This window comes from Panthera onca, chromosome E2 (genome assembly GCF_046562875.1).
Source record: "Panthera onca isolate mPanOnc1 chromosome E2, mPanOnc1 haplotype 2, whole genome shotgun sequence".
NCBI lineage: Eukaryota > Metazoa > Chordata > Mammalia > Carnivora > Felidae > Panthera > Panthera onca.
In genome coordinates, this window is record NC_138353.1 from 24,817,110 (window position 1) to 24,838,541 (window position 21,432).

At 38.9% G+C, this 21,432-nt stretch overlaps 2 protein-coding genes across 4 annotated transcripts in view; both read right to left on the reverse strand.

The window, feature by feature from the left end:
- The window catches only part of LOC132690424 (UPF0547 protein C16orf87), a 35,311-nt gene extending 18,634 nt beyond the window's left edge, over positions 1-16,677 (reverse strand). Inside the window, exons 1-2 of one of the 3 annotated variants that reach the window (XM_060650839.3) lie at positions 16,507-16,677; positions 7,601-7,697 (exon numbers count right to left, since the gene is read on the reverse strand). In XM_060650839.3, the coding sequence (XP_060506822.1) occupies positions 7,601-7,697; positions 16,507-16,572 (163 nt within the window). In that variant the 5' untranslated portion in view covers positions 16,573-16,677. The remainder of the gene's footprint in view (positions 1-7,600; positions 7,698-16,506) is intronic. The other 2 variants (XM_060650835.2, XM_081791535.1) reach the window with 2 other exon arrangements.
- LOC144612750 (uncharacterized) overlaps positions 16,661-21,432 on the reverse strand; it is a 61,487-nt gene continuing 56,715 nt past the window's right edge. Inside the window, exon 7 of the mRNA XM_081791380.1 lies at positions 16,661-17,026. Coding sequence (XP_081647506.1) covers positions 16,661-17,026 — 366 coding nt within the window. The remainder of the gene's footprint in view (positions 17,027-21,432) is intronic.

A 21,432-nucleotide genomic window follows, 5' to 3' on the forward strand; every position in this document is an offset into this window, starting at 1 on the left:
CCCCATGGGTTTCTGTTAAGTTTCTCAGGATCCACATAAGAGTGAAACCATATGGTATCTGTCTTTCTCTGTATGGCTTATTTCACTTAGCATCACACTCTCCAGTTCCATCCACGTTGCTAGAAAAGGCCATATTTCATTCTTTCTCATTGCCACGTAGTATTCCATTGTGTATATAAACCACAATTTCTTTATCCATTCATCAGTTGATGGACATTTAGGCTCTTTCCATAATTTGGCTATTGTTGAGAGTGCTGCTATAAACATTGGGGTACAAGTGCCCCTATGCATCATTAAAAATAGACCTACTCTTTAACCTTTTTTTAAAGAAATTGCTTCAAATCAATAGTTTAAGACTTAATCATAAAACTATTTTTTTTTCTCTTTTAATTCATTTATTTTTAAATTTACATCCAAGTTAGTTAGCATATAATGCAACAATGATTTCAGGAGTAGATTCCAGTGATTCAACCCCTATGTGTAACACCCAGTGCTCATCCCAACAAGTGTCTTCCTTAATGCCCCTTACCCATTCAGCCCATTCTCCCTCCCACAACCCCTCCAGCAACCCTCTGTTTGTTCTCTAAGAGTCGCTTATGTTTTGTTCCCCTCCCTGTTTTTATATTATTTTTGCTTCCCTTCCCTTATGTTCATCTGTTTGTATCTTAAATTCCTTATATGGGTGAAGTCATATGACATTTATCTTTTTCTGACTACTTTTGCTTAGCATAATACCCTCTAGTTCCATCCACGTAGCTGCAAATGGCAAGATTTCACCGTTTTTGATTGCTAAGTAATACTCCATTGTATATATATACCACATCTTCTTTATCCATTCATCTGTCAATGGACATTTGGGCTCTTTCCAAACTGGCTATTGTCAATAGCTATAAACATTGGGGTGCATGTGCTCCTTCGAAACAGCACACCTGTATCCTTTGGACAAATACCTAGTAGTGCAATTGCTGGGTCATAGGGTATCTCTATTTTTAATTTTTTGAGGAACCTCCATACTGTTTTCCAAAGTGGCTATACCAGTTTGTATTCCCACCAGCAGTGCAAAAGAGATCCTCCTTCTCTGCATCCTCTCCAATATCTATTTTTTAAACTCTTAGGCAACCATTCAATTTAGAAATGAAATCCTACATTAACAAGACAGTTAATTTTTTTTAATTTTTTTAATGTTTTTATTTATTTTTGAGACAGAGAGAGACAGGACATGAGCAGGGGAGGGGCAGAGAAAGAGGGAGACACAGAATCTGAAGCAGGCTCCAGGCTCTGAACTGTCAGCACAGAGCCCGACGTGGAGCTCAAACTCACAGACCGTGAGATCATGACCTGAGCCGAAGTCAGACGCTTAACCAACTGAGCCACCCAGGTGTCCCAAGACAGTTAATTTTTAAAAACCTATCTCCATTTACTACTGCCCCCCTAAAAAGAATACAAGGAATAACACAGACCTAATTCATTTGGAAAGTTATCAAAGAATAATTAATTGTCTTTTGGTTCTATGCACTCATACAAAACACTGAGCATTTCTTTTTTTTTAAATTTTTTTAATGTTTGTTTATTTTTGAGAGAGACAGAGTGTGAGCAGTGTGAGCAGGGGAGGGGCAGGGAGAGGAGGAGACACAGAATCTGAAACAGGCTCCAGGCTCTAAGCTGTCATCACAGACCCAACACAGGGCTTTAACTCACAAAACTATGAGATTATGACCTGAGCTGAAGTCAGAAGCTTAACCAACTGACCCACCCAGGTACTCCATCTTAATACAGATTTATTTATAACACTCATCTTTTACCCTTATCAAAATTAAAAAACTTGTAAAAATCCTTTAATTTCCATAATAAATTTTATTTAAATGTATTTTCAACTTAGATAAAGTTCTATGTAGGTAATGTCCTACCTCCCTATTTCTACTGTGCTATGAAGATACACAGATAATTAGTATATTTGAAAAAATTTGAGTTTTAAGCAATTTAAGCTTAGATAAATCTATTTGACTTAGCAGCTAATTTTCCTCCTACATGTCAGAAACTTACAACAGAAATTTCGGGACACCTGAGTAGCTTGGTTAAACATCCAACTTTGGCTTAGGTCATGATCTCACGGTCTGTGAGTTCGAGCCCCACATCAGGCTCTGTGCTGACAGCTCAGAGCCTGGAGCCTGCTTCAGATTCTGTCTCTCCCTCTACCTCTCCCCTCCCCTGCTCATGCTTTGTCTCTCTCTCTCTCTCAAAATAAACATTTAAAAAATTAAAAAAAAAATTCAACCCACTGAAATTTAAGATTATCTTCTACAGCTTTGATTTCATTTTTAAAATAACTGCAATCTGAACTTTACAGATGGCTCTCTTTCCTGTTTTAAATGTTTGTATAAGTAAAAGTCTTCCTTGATTCCTCCCTTCTTATTTAGTGATCTACCCATGTAGAAATCATTTTGTGGGGTCTTAAAATTAAAAACAAATGGAAAATAGAACTACCACATGATACAGCAATTCTACTTCTGGGTATTTATCCAAAGAAAATACTAACTTGAAAAGATACATGCACCCCATGTTCATTGCAGCATTATTTACAATAGCCAAGATTTGGAAACAATCTAAAGTGTCCACTGATGGATGAATGGATAAAGATTATGTGGAGTATTATTCAGTCGTAAAACAGAATTGACAGAATAAAATCTTGCCATTTTTGGCAACATGGATGGCGATATGCTAAGTGATATGTTAGACAAAGGAAGATATATACCATATAATCCCATATAATCCCACTTATATGTGAAATCTTAAAAAACAAACCTAAACTCATAAATAACAGAGAACGGATTGGTGGTTGCCAGAGGTGAGACTTGGCAGGTTTGCGGGGATGGGGTGGGGTGGGGGGTGATCTGGGTTGAAGAGGGTCCTACAAGCTTCCAGTAACACTATACAATATACAAAGTACAAGTTTCTAACAACAATATAAATAAGTCATGACAAGTAACATACAACATGGTGACTATAGTTAATAATACTCTATTGCATATTTGGAAGTTACTAAGAGTAAATATTTAAAGTTCTCATTACAAGAAAAAAAAACTTCTGTAAAAAAAAAGTTCATGCAAGTATCGTTTTGTACTTTTTTTTTAAGTATTAAAGTTTATTTATTTTGAGAGACACACACACACACACACACACACACACACACACACACACACACACACGGCACGAGTGGGGGAGGGGCAGAAGGGAGGGAGAAAGGGAGGGAGAGCGAAAGGGAGAGAGAGAGAGGAAATCCCAAGCAGTGCCTGACACAGGGCTCAAACCCACCAACTGTGAGATGATGACCTGAGCCAAAGTCGTGAGCTGGATGTTTAACTTACAGAGCCACTCAGGCACGCCCTGTACTTTTTTTCTTAAATTAACTTTTAGAGATTTTTCCATGTCAATACATAACAATTTGCACCATTCTCTCTAATTAGCATATACTATTGTTCCCTAAAAGACGTACCCTACTTAATCACTCCCCATTGATAATATCTGGCTTCACTTTTCCTATTATAAACACTGTTGCCTGAAAATCCTAGTTAAGTATTTCATTGTGTATTATAAACAACTATCTCCAGGTTACATACCTATTGATAAAGAAGTCTAGATTCTAGGTTACGTGCATTTAAATCTTTTAACAACTACTGTCAGACTGTTCTGCAAAAAGGCTGTGGTGTTTTATAACCTCACCACTAGTATGAAAGTACTCATTCCACCATATTCATAAAAGTACTTGGAAATCCTTTACATTTTTGTCAGAATATGGGTAAAAAGAATGGTATTTTATTTCAACTGCATTTCCCTAATTATTAGTGAAATTCATTATCCTTCCAGATATATATTATATTGTCCATTTTCATTTTTTATTTTATAAATTCTTATTAAAACTGAAATGTTTTGGATCCCATTGACCAATGTTCATCAAGTACTTGGTAACTGTAGACATTTTAAAAATTATACTCTTCTCAATCTCCCACATACTACAAACTAACCAAGGTAAATCTTACTTTTAAGAAATTTAATTGTAAAAATGAACATTTACTGAGTACCTATAACATACTAAACTTTGTTTACATTAGCCATTTTTATATGCACTTCATCTGCACTTCAATCCTCTACAGTTGATACTATAAATCTACCTTACATGCAAGTAAGTAGCAGCCACTCAAGGGTTAATTAACTTGTTAGAGAGTGACAAAATTGGAATCTGAATCTGAAGCCAAGGTTTCCAACTCCCATGTTTGTACTATACCAAACTGTTTTCTAGGCTTTGAATATTCTTAACCTTTCTCCTTAAAACCTTTTCCTCCTTTGGTTTCTACGGCACAGTCTACTTCTGATGTTCCTCCATATTTTTAACTATTTTTTGTTTCTTTTGCTGGTTCCTCTTCCTCCTCCAGGGAATTTCTAGGCTTTATTGTCTCATCTTTACTTCAAGGTCACAAGGCCACTTTTTATTAAACAACAGAACCTCAGGAAATTCCAAATGTAAAATAATAATGAACTGCCTCTTATTTATCACCATGACTTAAGTACCACCACTCTCTTTTGTTTGTTCCCCTACAGCTGACATGTACATGTACATCTTCTCAGTTGACCTGAACTCCCTAACAACCTCCACCATTTATGACTGGAGTTTGCCAGAGTTCAGTCTCTGAACTCCTTCCTTTTCCTACCCTATAGACCCTAGGGCACAATCTCCTCCATTTCCATGATGACAACTACCATTCACTAATGGCTCAAAAGATTTATCTCCAGGGTCACCAGGATGGCTCAGTCCAACGACTTTGCCTCAAGTCTTGATCTCACAGCGGGTGAGTTCCAGCCCCAAGTTGGGAGCTATGCTGTCAGCAGGCCTGGAGCCTGCTTCAGATTCTCTGTCTTCCACTCTCTCTGCCCCTCCCGTGCTCATGCTCTGCCTCTGTCTGTCAAAAATAAACAAATATTAAAAAAAAAAAAAAAACAAGATTTATCTCCAGGGGCACCTGAGTGGCTCAGTCCATTAAGCATCCAACTCTTGATTTCAGCTCAGGTCAGGATCTCACACTGTGAGATGGAGCCCTGCATAGGGCTCAGGATGGGCTTGGAGCCTGCTTGGGATTCCCGCTCTCTCCCTCTACCCCTCCCCTGCTCAGGAGTGCACGTGCACTCATGCGTGCACTCTCTCTCAAAATTAGTAAATAAGCATAAAAAAAGAGATTTATCTCCAGTTGCGGCTATTCCCTAAGCTTCAAACTCTATGTCCAATGGGGAAAAAAATAACCCACAAGGATATTTCACAACCACATCCAAAACTAAATTCTTCATCTTTCCCTCAAAACTTGTCTTCCTTTTTATATTCCTTTTCTAACCAGTAATTCAAGTCATTGGGAGTCACTGTAAAAGTCTTCCCTCTGGTTCAAGTGATTCCAATTTCTTAATTGCAGCATCTGTCCCTTCTCTCTATCCTTGCTGGGTTTCTTCTTTATCTCATTTCTCACCTGAGCCATTGGTATACAGAAGGAGCTCAAAAATATTTGTTGAATAAAAAAAATCAACACATTTGTCCCGCTAAGGGGCACAAACTATGTCTTACTCATTTTGGAGACCCAGAACTGAGTTGACACACCACCCAGAAATCTACTGAATGAATCATTCCAGGATTTCCATACCTGAACCAAACTCTTTAGAGAATATGACCCAGGAGAACCCATTTTTAACAAACTCTCTGGATGACTCTTGTATAACTAATCCAGCAAAGCCTTTATTCTCATAATGAATGGGAACAAACTTAAACAGAGGCAGAAATGGAATTAAATAATTTTCTTGACTCCTAGAATAAGCAGACCTCTCACAGACATAAATGTAAATAATTCTTGAATCATCTGCTACTATAACCTAACCACTCTCTTAGTATTTTCACTCAGTTAACATACTGCAATAGCCCACTTCTGTCTTGTACACCTTTCTCTAGACAACAGCCAAAATGGTTATTTCTGAAAGGCAAATCAGATCATGCTACCTTTACCTCACTCCATCCCACATCCGAGGAATAGTTTCTCCTCACATTTTAAGAACAAAATCCAAAACTTCTTACTCTGGTTTACAAAACTGTATGCAATCTGGCCCCTGCCTATCCCTCTGGCCTCATCTCCCACATTCCCCTGCTCTTACTGTCTACACTGCAACCACACTGGCCTTTTTGTTCCTAAAATACACCAAAATTTTTTCAGCCCTAAAATTTTTGCATTTGCTATTTCATCTGTCAAGAATGTTCTTGATCTTATCAGGGCTAGCCCCTTGTTCCAATTCAGCCTCAGTTTAAATGTCCCTTCTCAGAGAGGCCTTCTCCAGTCACTCAATCAAAAGTAGCCTTCTAGTCACATACTAGGACAGCAATCTATTTTAATTTCCTACAAGGCATTTATCACAAGCCAGTAACTGCCCTTTTTATTTGTTCATTGTCTATCTCATGCCCACAAGAATGTAAGCTCCATGACAGCAGTGAACCTCCCTTGAGAGATTTCATTCATTGCTTTACGCCCAAGGCTTAGAACAATGCCTAGCATACAGCAGTCACTCAAAATTTATTTGTAATCAATTTACTTTTATTTGGAGATCATCACTCTTCTAATATCACGCGAGGATAAACAACAAAATTTCATCTTTTAATAAATATACTCACTGAATAAATCCAATTTGTCTACATTAATGGGAAAGTAAAACTCCAACAAAATTATTTTTTAGATATTCTAAATGAGAGAATTATAAAAAATAACCAATATGTCTAAAACTTATATTCACATCAAAATCAAGTTATATTTTTCCAGTTACTAGTTAAAAAAAAAAAAAAAACTTGAAAGTTGTTATAAATTTTACCAGCACTGAGGGGGTAAAACCAAATGTCCATCAACCAGTGAATAAACAACATACTGTCACATAGCCATACAAAAATTACTAGTGAGTAGTAAAAAGCAATTGATTCTTATTGATAAACACAACAATATGGCTGAATCTTAAATTATGCTCAGTGAAAGCCAGGCAAAAAAAGAGTACATACTGTATGATTCTATTTATATAAAGTTCTAAGAATAGTGACAGAAAACACATCAGTGGTTTTGTGGGGGTGAAGGTAGCAAGAAGAGAGTAACAAAGGGGAACTAGAAAACTTTTGGAAAGATGGACATTTTCATTACCTTGATTTTGATGACAGGTGTAATGATATGACACAACCTATCAGACTGTACACTTTAAATATGTGCTATTTATTGAATATCAATTATACCTTAATTAAACTATTTAATTTGTAAAAATCAGATCAGATCACTCCCTTCTTTAAAACTCTTCTATGTCGAGACACATCCTCCAATAATAAACAGATTCATCAGCATTATAAGGGAGTTAACATTTAAATGGAATGAAGGGCAAACTAATGTCATAAACTGATTTCCAACAGCTAATAAGAACCAAAGGCATACTTTAATAGGTTTTAATTTTTAACTTCAACAGAGATGTAAATACTAAATTCACAAAAATTAGTTTTAAATTTCTACATCAAAAAGCTAAATATGTGGTAAACTTTCACAATTACCTGTAGAAGGTGGTGATTTTTCTGGGTGTTTTGCATTTAAAAGTTTTCTGCTAATAAATATGTAACCACAGGGACACGATTTACATGCAACAGGAACCTGTACAAAAATAAGAAAAAGTGTATTATTACTATTCTTCTATTGAACTTCTCAGTGTTTATGTAGTCTCCTGAACTGAATGATAAATTATTGAAGTAGGGATCATAGATTTATTTAAACCCCACCCCCTTACAACAAATTGACACTGGTATTATGTCCTATACATCGTTACATTCTCCTAATGCTTTAAAATACCATGAATATAGAAAATGCATGATAAACATGTGCTGATGAGAGTGACCCATAGAACACCATAACAGAATCAGAGCAAGGGAAAAAAATGTGGGATAAGAGGTAGTATTTTCTAAAATATATGTTTGAGCCAATATCCCTGATGAATATGGATGCAAAAATTCTCAATAAGATACTAGCAAATCGAATTCAACAGCATATAAAAAGAATTATTCACCATGATCAAGTGGGATTCATTCCTGGGATGCAGGGCTGGTTCAACATTCGCAAATCAATCCACGTGATACATCACATTGATAAAAGAAAATATAAGAACCATATGATCCTGTCAATCGATGCAGAAAAGCCATTTGACAAAATTCAGCAACCTTTCTTAATAAAAACCCTCGAGAAAGTCGGGATAGAAGGAACATACTTAAACATCATAAAAGCCATTTATGAAAAGCCCACAGCTAACATCGTCCTCAATGGAGAAAAACTGAGAGCTTTTTCCCTGAGATCAGGAACACGACAGGGATGTCCACTCTCACCGCTGTTGTTTAACATAGTGTTGGAAGTTCTAGCATCAGCAATCAGACAACAAAAGGAAATCAAAGGCATCAAAATTGGCAAAGATGAAGCTTTCACTTTTTGCAGATGACATGATATTACACATGGAAAATCCGACAGACTCCACCAGAAGTCTGTTAGAACTGATACATGAATTTAGCAAAGTTGCAGGATACAAAATCAATGTACAGAAATCAGTTGCATTCTTATACACTAACAATGAAGCAACAGAAAGACAAATAAAGAAACTGATGCCATTCACAATTGTACCAAGAAGCATAAAATACCTAGGAATAAATCTAACCAAAGATGTAAAAGATCTGTATGCTGAAAACTATAGAAAGCTTATGAAGGTAATTGAAGAAGGCATAAAGAAATGGAAAAACATTCCGTGCTCATGGATTGGAAGAATAAATATTGTCAAAATGTCAGTACTACCCAAAGCTATCTACACATTCAATGCAATCCCAATCAAAATTGCACCAGCATTCTTCTCGAAACTAGAACAAGCAATCCTAAAATTCATATGGAACCACAAAAGGCCCCGAATAGCCAAAGTAATTTTGAAGAAGACCAAAGCAGGAGGCATCACAATCCCAGACTTTAGCCTCTACTACAAAGCTGTCATCATCAAGACAGCATAGTATTGGCACAAAAACAGACACATAGACCAATGGAATAGAATAGAAACCCCAGAACTAGACCCACAAACGTATGGCCAACTCATCTTTGACAAAGCAGGAAAGAACATCCAATGGAAAAAAGACAGTCTCTTTAACAAATGGTGCTGGGAGAACTGGACACCAACATGCAGAAGATTGAAACTAGATCACTTTCTCACACCATTCACAAAAATAAACTCAAAATGGATAAAGGACCTGAATGTGAGACTGGAAACCATCAAAACCCTAGAGGAGAAAGCAGGAAAAGACCTCTCTGACCTCAGTCGTAGCAATTTCTTACTTGACACATCCCCAAAGGCAAGGGAATTAAAAGCAAAAATGAACTACTGGGACCTTATGAAGATAAAAAGCTTCTGCACAGCAAAGGAAACCACCAACAAAACTAAAAGGCAACCAACAGAATGGGAAAAGATATTTGCAAATGACATATCGGACAAAGGGCTAGTATCCAAAATCTATAAAGAGCTCACCAAACTCCACACCCAAAAAACAAATAACCCAGTGAAGAAATGGGCAGAAAACATGAATAGACACTTCTCAAAAGAAGACATCCAGATGGCCAACAGGCACATGAAAAGATGCTCAACGTCATTCCTCATCAGGGAAATACAAATCAAAACCACACTCAGATATCACCTCACGCCAATCAGAGTGGCCAAAATGAACAAATCAGGAGACTATAGATGCTGGCGAGGATGTGGAGAAACGGGAACCCTCTTGCACTGTTGGTGGGAATGCAAATTGGTGCAGCCACTCTGGAAAACAGTGCGGAGGTTCCTCAAAAAATTAAAAATAGACCTACCCTATGACCCAGCAATAGCACTGCTAGGAATTTACCCAAGGGATACAGGAGTACTGATGCATAGGGGCACTTGTACCCCAATGTTTATAGCAGCACTCTCAACAATAGCCAAATTATGGAAAGAGCCTAAATGTCCATCAACTGATGAATGGATAAAAAATTGTGGTTTATATACACAATGGAGTACTACGTGGCAATGGGAAAGAATGAAATATGGCCCTTTGTAGCAACATGGATGGAACTGCAGAGTGTGATGCTAAGTGAAATAAGCCATACAGAGAAAGACAGATACCATATGTTTTCACTCTTATGTGGATCCTGAGAAACTTAACAGAAACCCATGGGGGAGGGGAAGGAAAAAAAAAAAAGAGGTTAGAGTTGGAGAGAGCCAAAGCATAAGAGACTCTTAAAAACTGAGAACTGAGGGTTGATGGGGGGTGGGAGGGAGGGGGGGGTGGGTGATGGGTATTGAGGAGGGCACCTTTTGGGATGAGCACTGCGTGTTGTATGGAAACCAATTTGACAATAAACTTCATATATTGAAAAAAAAATAAAAAATAATAAATAATAAAATAAAATACATGTTTGAAAGCAGTTTATTAGAACCAGTTAGAAAAGAGAACATGGTTAGAAAGTAATTAAAGAAATCCCAGCATAAGAATGAGGGCCCGACTGGAATACGCTAATTTGATAAGACATAGGCATCTTTATTACATAGGCATGTTTATTACAGCATTATTTACAATAGCCAAGATATCCAACCCAAGTGTCCATACACAGATAAATGGATGAAGAAGTTGTGACACACACACACATACACACAGGAGTATTACTCAGACATAAAAAGAATGAGATTTTGCCAGTTGTGACAACATGGATGGACCTTGAAAATATTATGCTGGGGCGCTTGTGTGGCTCAGTCGAGAAAGTGTCCAACTCTTGATTTTGGCTCAGGTCATGATCTCACAGTTCATGGGTTTGAGCCCCATGTCGGGCTCTGCACTGACAGCACAGAGCCTGGTTGGGATTCTTTCTCTCTTCTCTCTCTGTTCCTCTCTCTCTCTCTCTCTCTCAAAAATAAACAAACATTAAAAAAAAAGAAAATATTATGCTAAGTGAAATAAGTCAGAGAAACACAAATATCATATGATTTCACTTATATGTGGAATCCAAAAAACAAATCAACAAACAAACAAAAGCAGAAACAGACACATAAATACAGAGAACAAATTGATGGCCCCTTTGGGGTGGGGCATAGGTAGGGGTATGGGCAAAATGGGTAAAGGAGAATGGGATGTTTAGGCTTCCAATTATAGAACAAAGTAAAGTCACTGGGTTGAAAGGCACACCACAAGGAATACAGTCAATGGTACTGGAATAGACTCCTAGGGTGACAGACGGTAGCTACATTTATGGTGAACACATCTTAACCTATACTATCAAAATATTATAATGTACACCTGAAACTAATGTAACGCTGCCAAATATACTTCTGTTAAAACCATTTTTTTAAAGGGAAAGTACTGAAAATGACTCGGGTTCTAAAATGAGAGGGTAAGATGCCAATTGCCACTGACAAAAAAGAGTAGTTCACAACAATCACTTTGAAGGGCAAAAGTATAGCACAAACAAAAGAGAATGTAGGAGTCAAGATCTAGGATCTTTTTTCTTTTAATATTTTTATTTATTTGAGAGAGAGAGAGAGAGAGCGAGAGAAAGAGCACGCTCAAGCCCGAGCAGGAGGGGCAGAAAGAGAGGGAGACACAGAATCCGAAGCAGGCTCCAGGCTGTGCTCTGTCAGCACAGAGCCCAACACGGGGCCTGAACCCATGAGCCCTGAGATCATGACCTGAGCCAAAGTCAAATGCTTTACCGACTGAGCCATCCAGGCGCCCCCAACCTTCTGTTTCCAAATGTGTAAATTACTTACAAGCGGCTTTCTCCATGTCAAGTCTATAATGATTTTTCAAAAGCCAAATATTATTAAAAATCATTTTTAAAAGTTTGATTTTGCATAGTCATTTCACTAATACTAGCCTTAATGATCCCTGAAATCAAGACATGTTCACCAAAAACCAGAAAGTAATCTCAATAAAAAGTACTCAGAATAATTATGGTCAGAAAATTGTAATTTACTTTTCAAGATAAATTCCATTTGCCCATTGTTTTGCCTGTGTGAAAGCTTAGCTACAATTATAAAGCTTTTTATCCATATATATGAAAAATGCTTCATGGTCTAAAATATAAATACTTGATCTGATTAAGCTAAATTAATATTTTGATAGAATTTTTTTTACATGAAAATACTAAACAAAGGATCTCTAGTTTGCAATTTCAGAAAAATCACAATGAATCCTATAAAAATAATCGAACTCCAGATAGCTCAAACAGCATGCTTTATCAAGAATATGATGAGATTCTTTCAAACCAGGACAGAAAATGTAATGTTACATTTTTTACTACTGTAAAATGTACCCAAAATAGATGTTTGTCATTTTAAAATTTCACATCTTCACAGAAATCAAACTCAAAGGTACTGACTCATTTCCTTTACACTTACACTATTAAGGTAATTCACTGTACTGTAAACTATTTTAAATTAGTGCTATCCAAAAAACACAGAAACATGATTTTCTTGTTCAAAAGGTCTTTTGCTACTCAGCAAGCATATTCTTCCAGTCACTAAAACCGAACAAATATAAATTTAGGTCTCTGTCTTATACACAAGAATAATATATCAACCCATATCCAGAATTAACAGAGGGCTGCACTTAAGTGAGACATGTACATTTGCCTTTGGGATAAAGAATGTACAAACACCAATCGATAGGTGGATTTTCATCCCTTAGTAAATGTTTTAGGACTAGAAACATTCATGCGCCTGAGCTAAGTTACCCTAAAGTCCCTTTTAAATGGAAAGTTGTCATTCCCCTAATCCCAACTCTGATAAAAACACAACCAACCACCACCAAAACCCAGATCCTAGAAAAAGAATATTAAATAGGGTGGACTTCAGTAATATTGCTCTTTTATAGTACAATTTGGATTTTAAACAAAAAAATCCTAAATTTCCTTCAAATTTCAGTTGTAATGACAAAGATGATACTAACAAAAGTTCTAATGCTATACTCTCAGGATTTTAAAATAAAAAAAATAATAAAAAACCTAAAGTTTGTTTACTGATGACTTATTGTGTATCAATTTATCCCTTGTAAAGTGCATTCAGATTGTTTACAAGTAAAAAAGGTAAAAATAGGGGCCCTGGGTGGCTCAGTCAGTTAAGTGTCTGACTTTGGCTCAGGTCATGATCTTGCAGTTAACGAGTTCAAGCCCCGCATCGGGTAAAAAAACAAGTGCAAAAACAAGACCCTGGTTCTATATTGTTTCATTGATTTTCAAAAGTTCAAAATAACCACACTACAGAGAACTCATTTACATTTCCTTGCTAACAGAACCAAAGTGACCTACAGTGGACACGTTTGCAACATAACACATAACATTTCCTATAAATGGAAAAAAAAACTGCTTTATTAAAAAAATTTAAGGCAAAAACAGACACATATACAAAAGATACCAGACAACTAATAAGAATCTTGAATATTCCTATATACAAGATGGTTCAATAGTTTGAGCTACTTGATGTGAAACCTCTCGAAAATGAAAAGTATTGTGGTTTAGATGTTTCAGAACTGTATTTTCAATACAGGATATAAAGGGTATGTTACAAAGCAACTGAAAATCTATGTCTTTCTTGATCTCTGTACCTGTTTTTAAACTTTTACACACACGGAAACAGAACATACGGGCTCTGTGCTGACAGCACAGAGCCCGCTTGGGATTTTCTCTCTCCTTCTTGCTCTATGCCCCTCCCACACACGCATACATGAACTCTCTCTCAAAATAAATAAATACTTTTTTAAAAAATGGCTTTCTAGGGGCGCCTGGGTGGCTTGGTCGGTTGGGCGTCCGACTTCGGCTCAGGTCATGATCTCACGGCCCGTGAGTTGGAGCCCCGCGTCAGGCTCTGTGCTGACAGCTCAGAGCCTGGAGCCTGTTTCAGATTCCGTGTCTCCCTCTCTCCCTGCCCCTCCCCTGTTCATGCTCTGTCTCTCTCTGTCTCAAAAATAAACGTTGAAAAAAAAAAATTTTTTTTTTTTTAAAAAATGGCTTTCTAGATTATAATTTTTTTCTCATTTGTAACCATTGGAAGATTGTATTCTCCAATAATTAGAAATTTAAAATTAATCTTTTGTTGCCTTCAATCCAGTTGCTTTTAGTAAAAGATAAATCATTTTTAAGAATCACCAAAAGGTTTTTTTTAATGTTTACTTATTTTTGAGAGAGCACAGGTGCAGGGGAGGGGCAGAGAGAAAGAGAGAAAGAATCCCAAGCAGGTGCCTCACTGTCAGTGCAGAGCCCAAGGCTCGAATGGAACTCACAAACCATGAAATCATGACCTGAGCCAAAATCAAGAGTGGCACCCTTAACTCACTGAGCCATCCAGGAGCCCCAAAAATCACCAAAAATTTTAATTAGTCCTCATGTATATTATATTCTCTTAAATATTTAGAATAAAAAACAAAACCAACATTTTAAATTATATAGTAGCTTGCTGTGGACTGAATCGTGTCCCTCCCAAAATTCATAAATTGAAATGCTAACCCCTAATCTGAAGGTATTTGGAGATTAGATAATCAGGTTTAAAGTCCCGAGAGTGGGGCCCTCATGATGGCATTAGTGCCCTTATAAAAAAAGAACAGAACCAGAAAGCTCACTCTCTGCGAGGATCTGGGACTCCCAACCTCTAGAACTGTGAAAAAATAAATTACTACTGTTTGAGCCACCTTATCTATGGTATTTTGTAATGGCAGCTGGGGGGGGGGGGGGAGTTTTGTGTGTGTGTGACAAAATTAATGTATGTTTACAAATAAAATGCTCATCACATTTTGCTGAACAATTAAGGGGACTCCTAACAAGTTTATTATCCTTTCCTTTTTCTTTAACCAGGATATTAAAAACAGGTTATTTTTCCCAAAAGATTCCATTATGCCAAGTAAAACAAGGTCAAGACTTGCAATAACTTGTGCCCTACAAAAACTGGAATGCATAAAGCATACCATGTAAACCTTATACTGCAGTTCATTAGAACAAATGGAAATGATTTAAATATTGATATTATCTAGCAAAGAGACTTAAATCACAAAATCCAATTTTGTCAGATTTAACAAATTTTAATGGTAAGAATAGAAGTTTAACTTTACTTCAAAAAACATGGCTAAATTGTTTTTATACTGCATACCCAATAAACTCAAAAGATCAATAAACTAATTCTCCTTACACAATCTTCCTTCCTTAAATTTCTATCACTGCTCATAAAATATACTGAAACATGTAATGTTTTCTTTTACTAGATTAGATCAACGTACGAGATTGCTCTTAAAGAATGCACTAACATCAGCATGTTATTTTTTTAAAAAGCTCTCCAGCTATTTACTGGAGCCATACTACTCCTGTTTTAAAGAAAAATATTTTTTTTTTTAAAGAAAAGTGGGGGAGAAAGGTAGTCATTTTGAAAAAACTGCCTCAGTAGAAAAGAAAAAAATCACACCCAGATCTGCACACTGGCATGTAATAAGGGCCTTCAGATGGTTTTATTGAGAGTTTTAACTCAATAGATTGTAAGACTTAGAGGAACGTCCATTATTCTAGTAAACAATGAGGCATGCATAAAACTAACAAACAGTAAAATGCGATTTTAAAAATTACAGCTGTCACTATTAATTCTGTGCAGAAAGAAGTCATTTAAAATTCATAAAACTACATACAAATTTTTTAAAAGATCTGGAAGCAGAAACGCCAAATTTTTAACAGCGGATACGAGGGCGGGTGGGGGAAGTGAGGAGCGCCCAGAAGACAAGGGCTTCAATGGGGGCGTTATTCAATAATGTTTCACAAAAAACAATGTAAAGATTCACTTTTATTTCCCTCAAAACTATAAGGAATATATATTTAGAAGAAAAAAATTGTCCAAATTCGCCTAAACTTGAAACCATTGCATTGCGGCCCCTTTTGTCACATTAAGCCTCCGCCTAGCTCGCGGCAGAACAGTTTTGGGGGTTCACTGTATACATCTTATGTGAACAAAGCAACCCTGCGTGGCAGGAGCCGCTTTCGGAGCCAGAACCCAGGAGCCTGGAGCCGGGCACATCGGGCATTCTCGTCGGGCAGAAGGGGAGCTGAAGGGGCCGTGCTCGTCCACTTGGGCCGCTGCCCCCACACTCCCGCCGCTGTCAACCGGAGCCGGCCAGGCGACTCGGGGAGGATCCGGACAGGCTCCAGACAAACCCACGCCTCCCTCCCGCGCACACAGTCGCCTGGCTGACGCTGCCAGGTGGGCACCGGCCGGACTGCGACCCTGAGCGCCTCCCTGGCACCCCCTCGGCTCAGCCCGGCCCGTTCCGGGCTTCCACTGTAGCCCCCGAGCCCAAGCGGCCCGTCCACTCGGCCTCCCGAACCCGGCGAGGCGGCCTCTCCACAGCCAACGGCCGCCCGCCCGCGCACTCGCCCGGTCCTCTGCGCCCACCTGTTGGTCGCACTCGGGGCACGATTTGGTGGCCATCTTCACTTTCTTGGCTCGAGTTGCAGACATGCTCCTCTCCGGGTGCGGAGGCAGTGGCAGCAGCGGCGGCGACGGCGGCGGCGGCAGCGGCAGCAGCTCGGGCTCCTCCCCTAGTACCTCATCGGCCCTGCCTCCGCCAGGCGGGTCCCTGCTGGCCAGACCAAGGGTTGGGCGGGTGCGCGCGCGCGTGCGCGAATTCGCACGGAGCCTGCGTGCCGGGGGAGGGGGGGCGGTGGCGTGCACCAGCAGCGGCCGCAGGCCTCTGGCGTCGACTCCGCGGGCCCGCGAGACTCGCTCCCACACTCACGGCGCCGGTCTTCGAGCGTGTCCAGATTCTCACGAGAAGAGACGGTCTCGAAGGTCCACAATGACCAACGCCTTCTCCTGGCCCTGCGGAATGCGTGGGGGCGTGGCTTGGGCGTGGCTCAGCAGTAACGGGCGTCGGGATCGGCCAACGAATGCACAGATAAGGCGGGTCGTGGTGCTGGACACCCCCTCCCCCCGGGAGGAAGAAGATCGTGAGTGAAAGTGGTGGAAGAGAAAGCGCGCTTAGCGCAAGTCGCGGCATTTAATACACTTCAGTGAACGTTAGCCACTCTAATTATTGAGGAATTGTAATAGACACCTGCTGAGTCTGCTGTATGTCAAGCCTAGAATCGGCGCTAAGAGATACAAAATTCAACGTTAACTCAAATATTGAAAGCTAATTCTGCCAGCCAGACAAATGTGAATACTAGGAAGTGCCTGCCCTCAAAAAATATGCAGACTACTGTGGTACATGGCCTAATATTAGAATACAGCAGAACTGGGCGGTTGATAGGAAGAGTAAATCGGTTGACTATTTAGAACTTCATACCAAAATTTTAAATCCACATAGCCATTGACCTAGCCCCATAATCTAGCAATTCACCCCTAATAGTGGAAAAGATATTTTCCACCTGTACTCAAATCCATTTGTGCAAAGATATTGCACTTTGCGTCTCTGCTTGTCAGAGAAAATCAGAAACAGTCCAGGTGTAGGACAACAAATTGCTTGGGCAAATTAAGGCATGCACGCAACAGAATATCGCTGCAGTTCTTTAAAGAATGAGATAGATCTGTATGAAGTGATATAATGGTCTCCAAAATACAGTGTTGGAGCACCTTAAGCATCCAACTTCGGCTTAGGTCATGATCTCAAGGTTCATGAGTTCAAGCTCTGCGTAGGGCTCTGTGCTGACAGCTCAGGGCCTGAAGTCTGCTTCGAATTCTTTGTCTCCATCTCTCTGCCCCTCTCCTGCTTGTGCTTTCTCAAAAATAAATATTAAGAAAAAATTTTAAAACAAGTGTTAATTGGAAAAACAAGGTACAGAACACCTTATAAAAATAATATGAAAATGTATTTATACTTGAATATGTATTGAGAAACTGGAGAAAAGGAAATGGACAGCAGGAATAGGAAGACTTATTTTTCATTCCCTATCATTCATATATCCATTCAATTCATATTATTTGAAATTTCTACTAGATCAACCTGGTATGGCCTTTTCCCCCATAAAGGGAAAAGAATTTGTAACAACTACTGAGCTACTTAAGAGGTCACCTGCCCCACTGTTGAGGGAGTTAGAAGTCCTAGAAAGCTTTCTAGAAAAGTCATCTCCACAGCTGAATCCCTAAGGATGTCAAGTGGAGGTCTCAGGCAGATGGGGCAGAGAAAGTAAGCAATTTGGTGTGGGAATACCAAGTGCAGGGCAAAGTGCTGGGGAGGTGTGCTATATCCAGTTATGCAGGGTCTTCGCTACCATGGGAAGAAGTTCAGGATTCATCCTGAGGACAATGGGGCAATAAGGGTTTTAAGTTGGAGTAACACGATTCGATTTGAATTTGAGAATGATTGGTCCAGCAAAATTTAAGTTATCAGACCTGAGACAGGAGAAAAGAAAGGTCACTAAAGGAGAGGAGAGGGACTAAAAAAATATGAAGGCCATAATGTTAGCAAAACTTGAGAAGCCATTTTGCTGTGGCAGAGAGTTATCAGAAGTATTTCCAGGATAGGTCTGAAGTATCTATTGCAAAGGACTGGAGGACTAGAAGGAGCCATGGAAGATAGTGCTGCAGTTTTCCAAGAATGGGGTGGGACACGAATCAGAAACCTAGGCCCTGCAATCCAAGCCCTGAGGAGTTTTCTGAAAGTTTCATTTCCTTTTTCTGGAAATTTCCTCAAAAGCTCACTTGGCTGGGGTAGGTGTTAATGAAGAGGTCTTTTAATGTCTTTAACTCTATGGGGTTTCCAAAATGGTTAATGTGGAAGACACTGACAGTTGGCTGACACAAACTCCATCTAGGTCCCTGCTTCTCTCTAGATGCCTTCTAGCTAAAAGTGGTCATGGGGAGTTATCTGGTCAGTAAGATACAAACCAGTCTGCTGAGTGGCGTTATCTGGCCAAAAAGATATAAACCAAAGTCTGCTGAGGTGGGATTTTCTGGAAAGGTTCTGAGTTCCTGATAAAAATGAACAGATTCGGGGCGCCTGGGTGGCTCAGTCGGCTGAGCGTCCAACTTTGGCTCAGGTCATGATCTCACCACTTGTGGGTTCCAGCCCCGCGTCAGGCTCTGTGCTGACGGCTCGGAGCTTGGAGCCTGCTTCTGATTCTGTCTCCCTCTCTCTGCCCCTCTCCTGCTTCTGCTCTATTTCTTGCAAAAATAAATAAAGGTTAATTTTTTTTTTTTAAATGAACAGATTCATATTAAAAAAAAACTCTTTGTCCTTTGCCCTTCATACTTTTTCTTACTGTCTGGGGCATGAACAAGAGACCCTGAAGGTACAAAAAGCCATCTTAGGATGAGACAATGAGGTGTCATATTAGTTACCTATTGTTACATAACAAAGTACCCCAAAACTTGGTGGCTCAGAACAACAAACATTACCTCGGTTTCTCTGGGTTAGGAATCCAGGTGTGGTTCTGCAATCCCATCTGAATGCTCAACCAAAAGGAGATCTATTTCTACACTCACTCTTTTGATTGTTGGCAGACTGTCCCTTATCACATCATCTCTTCACAACATGGCAATTGTGAGCTGCCTCACAATATAGCAATTTGGCTTTCCCTAGAATGAGTAATCCCAAAAAGTATGAGAGAATGATCATGACAGAAGCCACACTCTTTTTATAACTTAATCTCAAAAATGGCATCTCATTGCTTCTGCTGTATTCTAGTCACTAAGCTAGTCACAAAGCCCAGCCCACACTCAATGGGCTGACTACCTCAGAAGCCATCCATAGAACTATAATCAAAGTCCACTAAGGATGAACAAAGTGCATGGGTCCCCGATAGCACTGTTAAGTGCCTACTCCAGTCATAGCCTGCCTCCCTATTTTCCTTATAATGTGAAAGGGGGAAAGTAGCTCAAAATAAGATACAGCTCCACACCCACCAGAATAGATAAAAAGAGTGACATCAAATGTTAGTGAGAATGGAGGGTATAAAATAGTGTAATCACTTTGGGAAAAGGTCTAGGAAAACTAGATATATACATATGCCTATGACCCAGTATTTCCAATCTTAGATATTTATCCAAAAGATACAAAAGATATGTCCACAAAAAGACTTGTGCAAGAATATTCATAACAGCTTTATTCAAAATAGGCTCAAACTGAAAAAAAAAACCCCACAAATGTCCATCAAACAGGTAAATAGATAAATTGTTATATTTGTTTCATGGAATACTAATCAGCTTTTCAAAGGAATGAAACATTGATACACACAAAATGGGTTAATTTCAAAAACATTATGCTTAGTAAAAGAATCCTTACACAAAAGAGCACATCCTGCACAATTCTACTTATGTGTAATTCTAGAACAGGCAGAACTATTCCATGGTAGAAAAAAAATCAGAGCAGTTGTTTTGCCTCTTGGGGTCTTGTAAGAGTGGGGATAAAATGAAAAGGGGTATGAGAGAACTTTCTGGGATGATAGTAATAGTCTGTATCTTCGACAGGGATTTGTATTACACAAGTGTTTGCATTTGTCAAAACATACTGAAGAGTACAATTAAGATTTGGGCATTTTATCAAATTTAAATTTATGAGAACAAGAACTTTAAACAAATATTTAACTCTAGGTAATGATATGTATGCTAAAGTATTAAGGGTGAAATGTGCTAATGCCTGCAACTTTACATTGAAATGCATAAAAAAAAGGATAGCTATGTGGGTAGGTAAAGTGATAAAGTATAATCATAAAGTAAAGTAATGTCAATTTAGGTGGCTGGCATACAGGTGTTCACTGTAAAATTCAGGTATTTTGTTTTTATGTTTGAAAATGTTCATAAGTTACAGGAAACAAAACCTACGTATTTAAGCCACTGTTCATTAGGTTTTCAATTATGTCTTATCCACATATTCCTTACTTACACTGATACCAAAACAAGGATTTTCTATAAAGTGAATGACACTGGCCCTAACACTTATTCATTTAATAAACATTTACTAGGTACCTACCATGTGCTGGACCTTGTGCTCTTGATGGGGGTATAATCTTGTGAGGAAAAAAGTCCCTGCTGTTGTGAATCTTATAATCAACAGAGAAGATGACAAACATATACTATCACACCAATAAACATGTAACTACTGTGATCACAGTTACGAAGGAACCATACTGGGGCTCTAAAGCCATTGACAAGGGGACCTGACCTGTAGTGGGGTGGGGTAATCAGGTAAGACATCCTGGGGGAAATGTGCATGACAGGTAGAGTTAATAAGGTGAAGAACAGTAGCAGCATGGACAAATTAGCTGAGATAAAAGGAAGTGAAAGGAAGCTCTGTGGCCAAAGCACCAACAGAAAGAAGAGAGAGTCCAACCTACTGACAGGTCCTGGAACAGTCTACTTTGCACTGGCTTTTGATCCTAT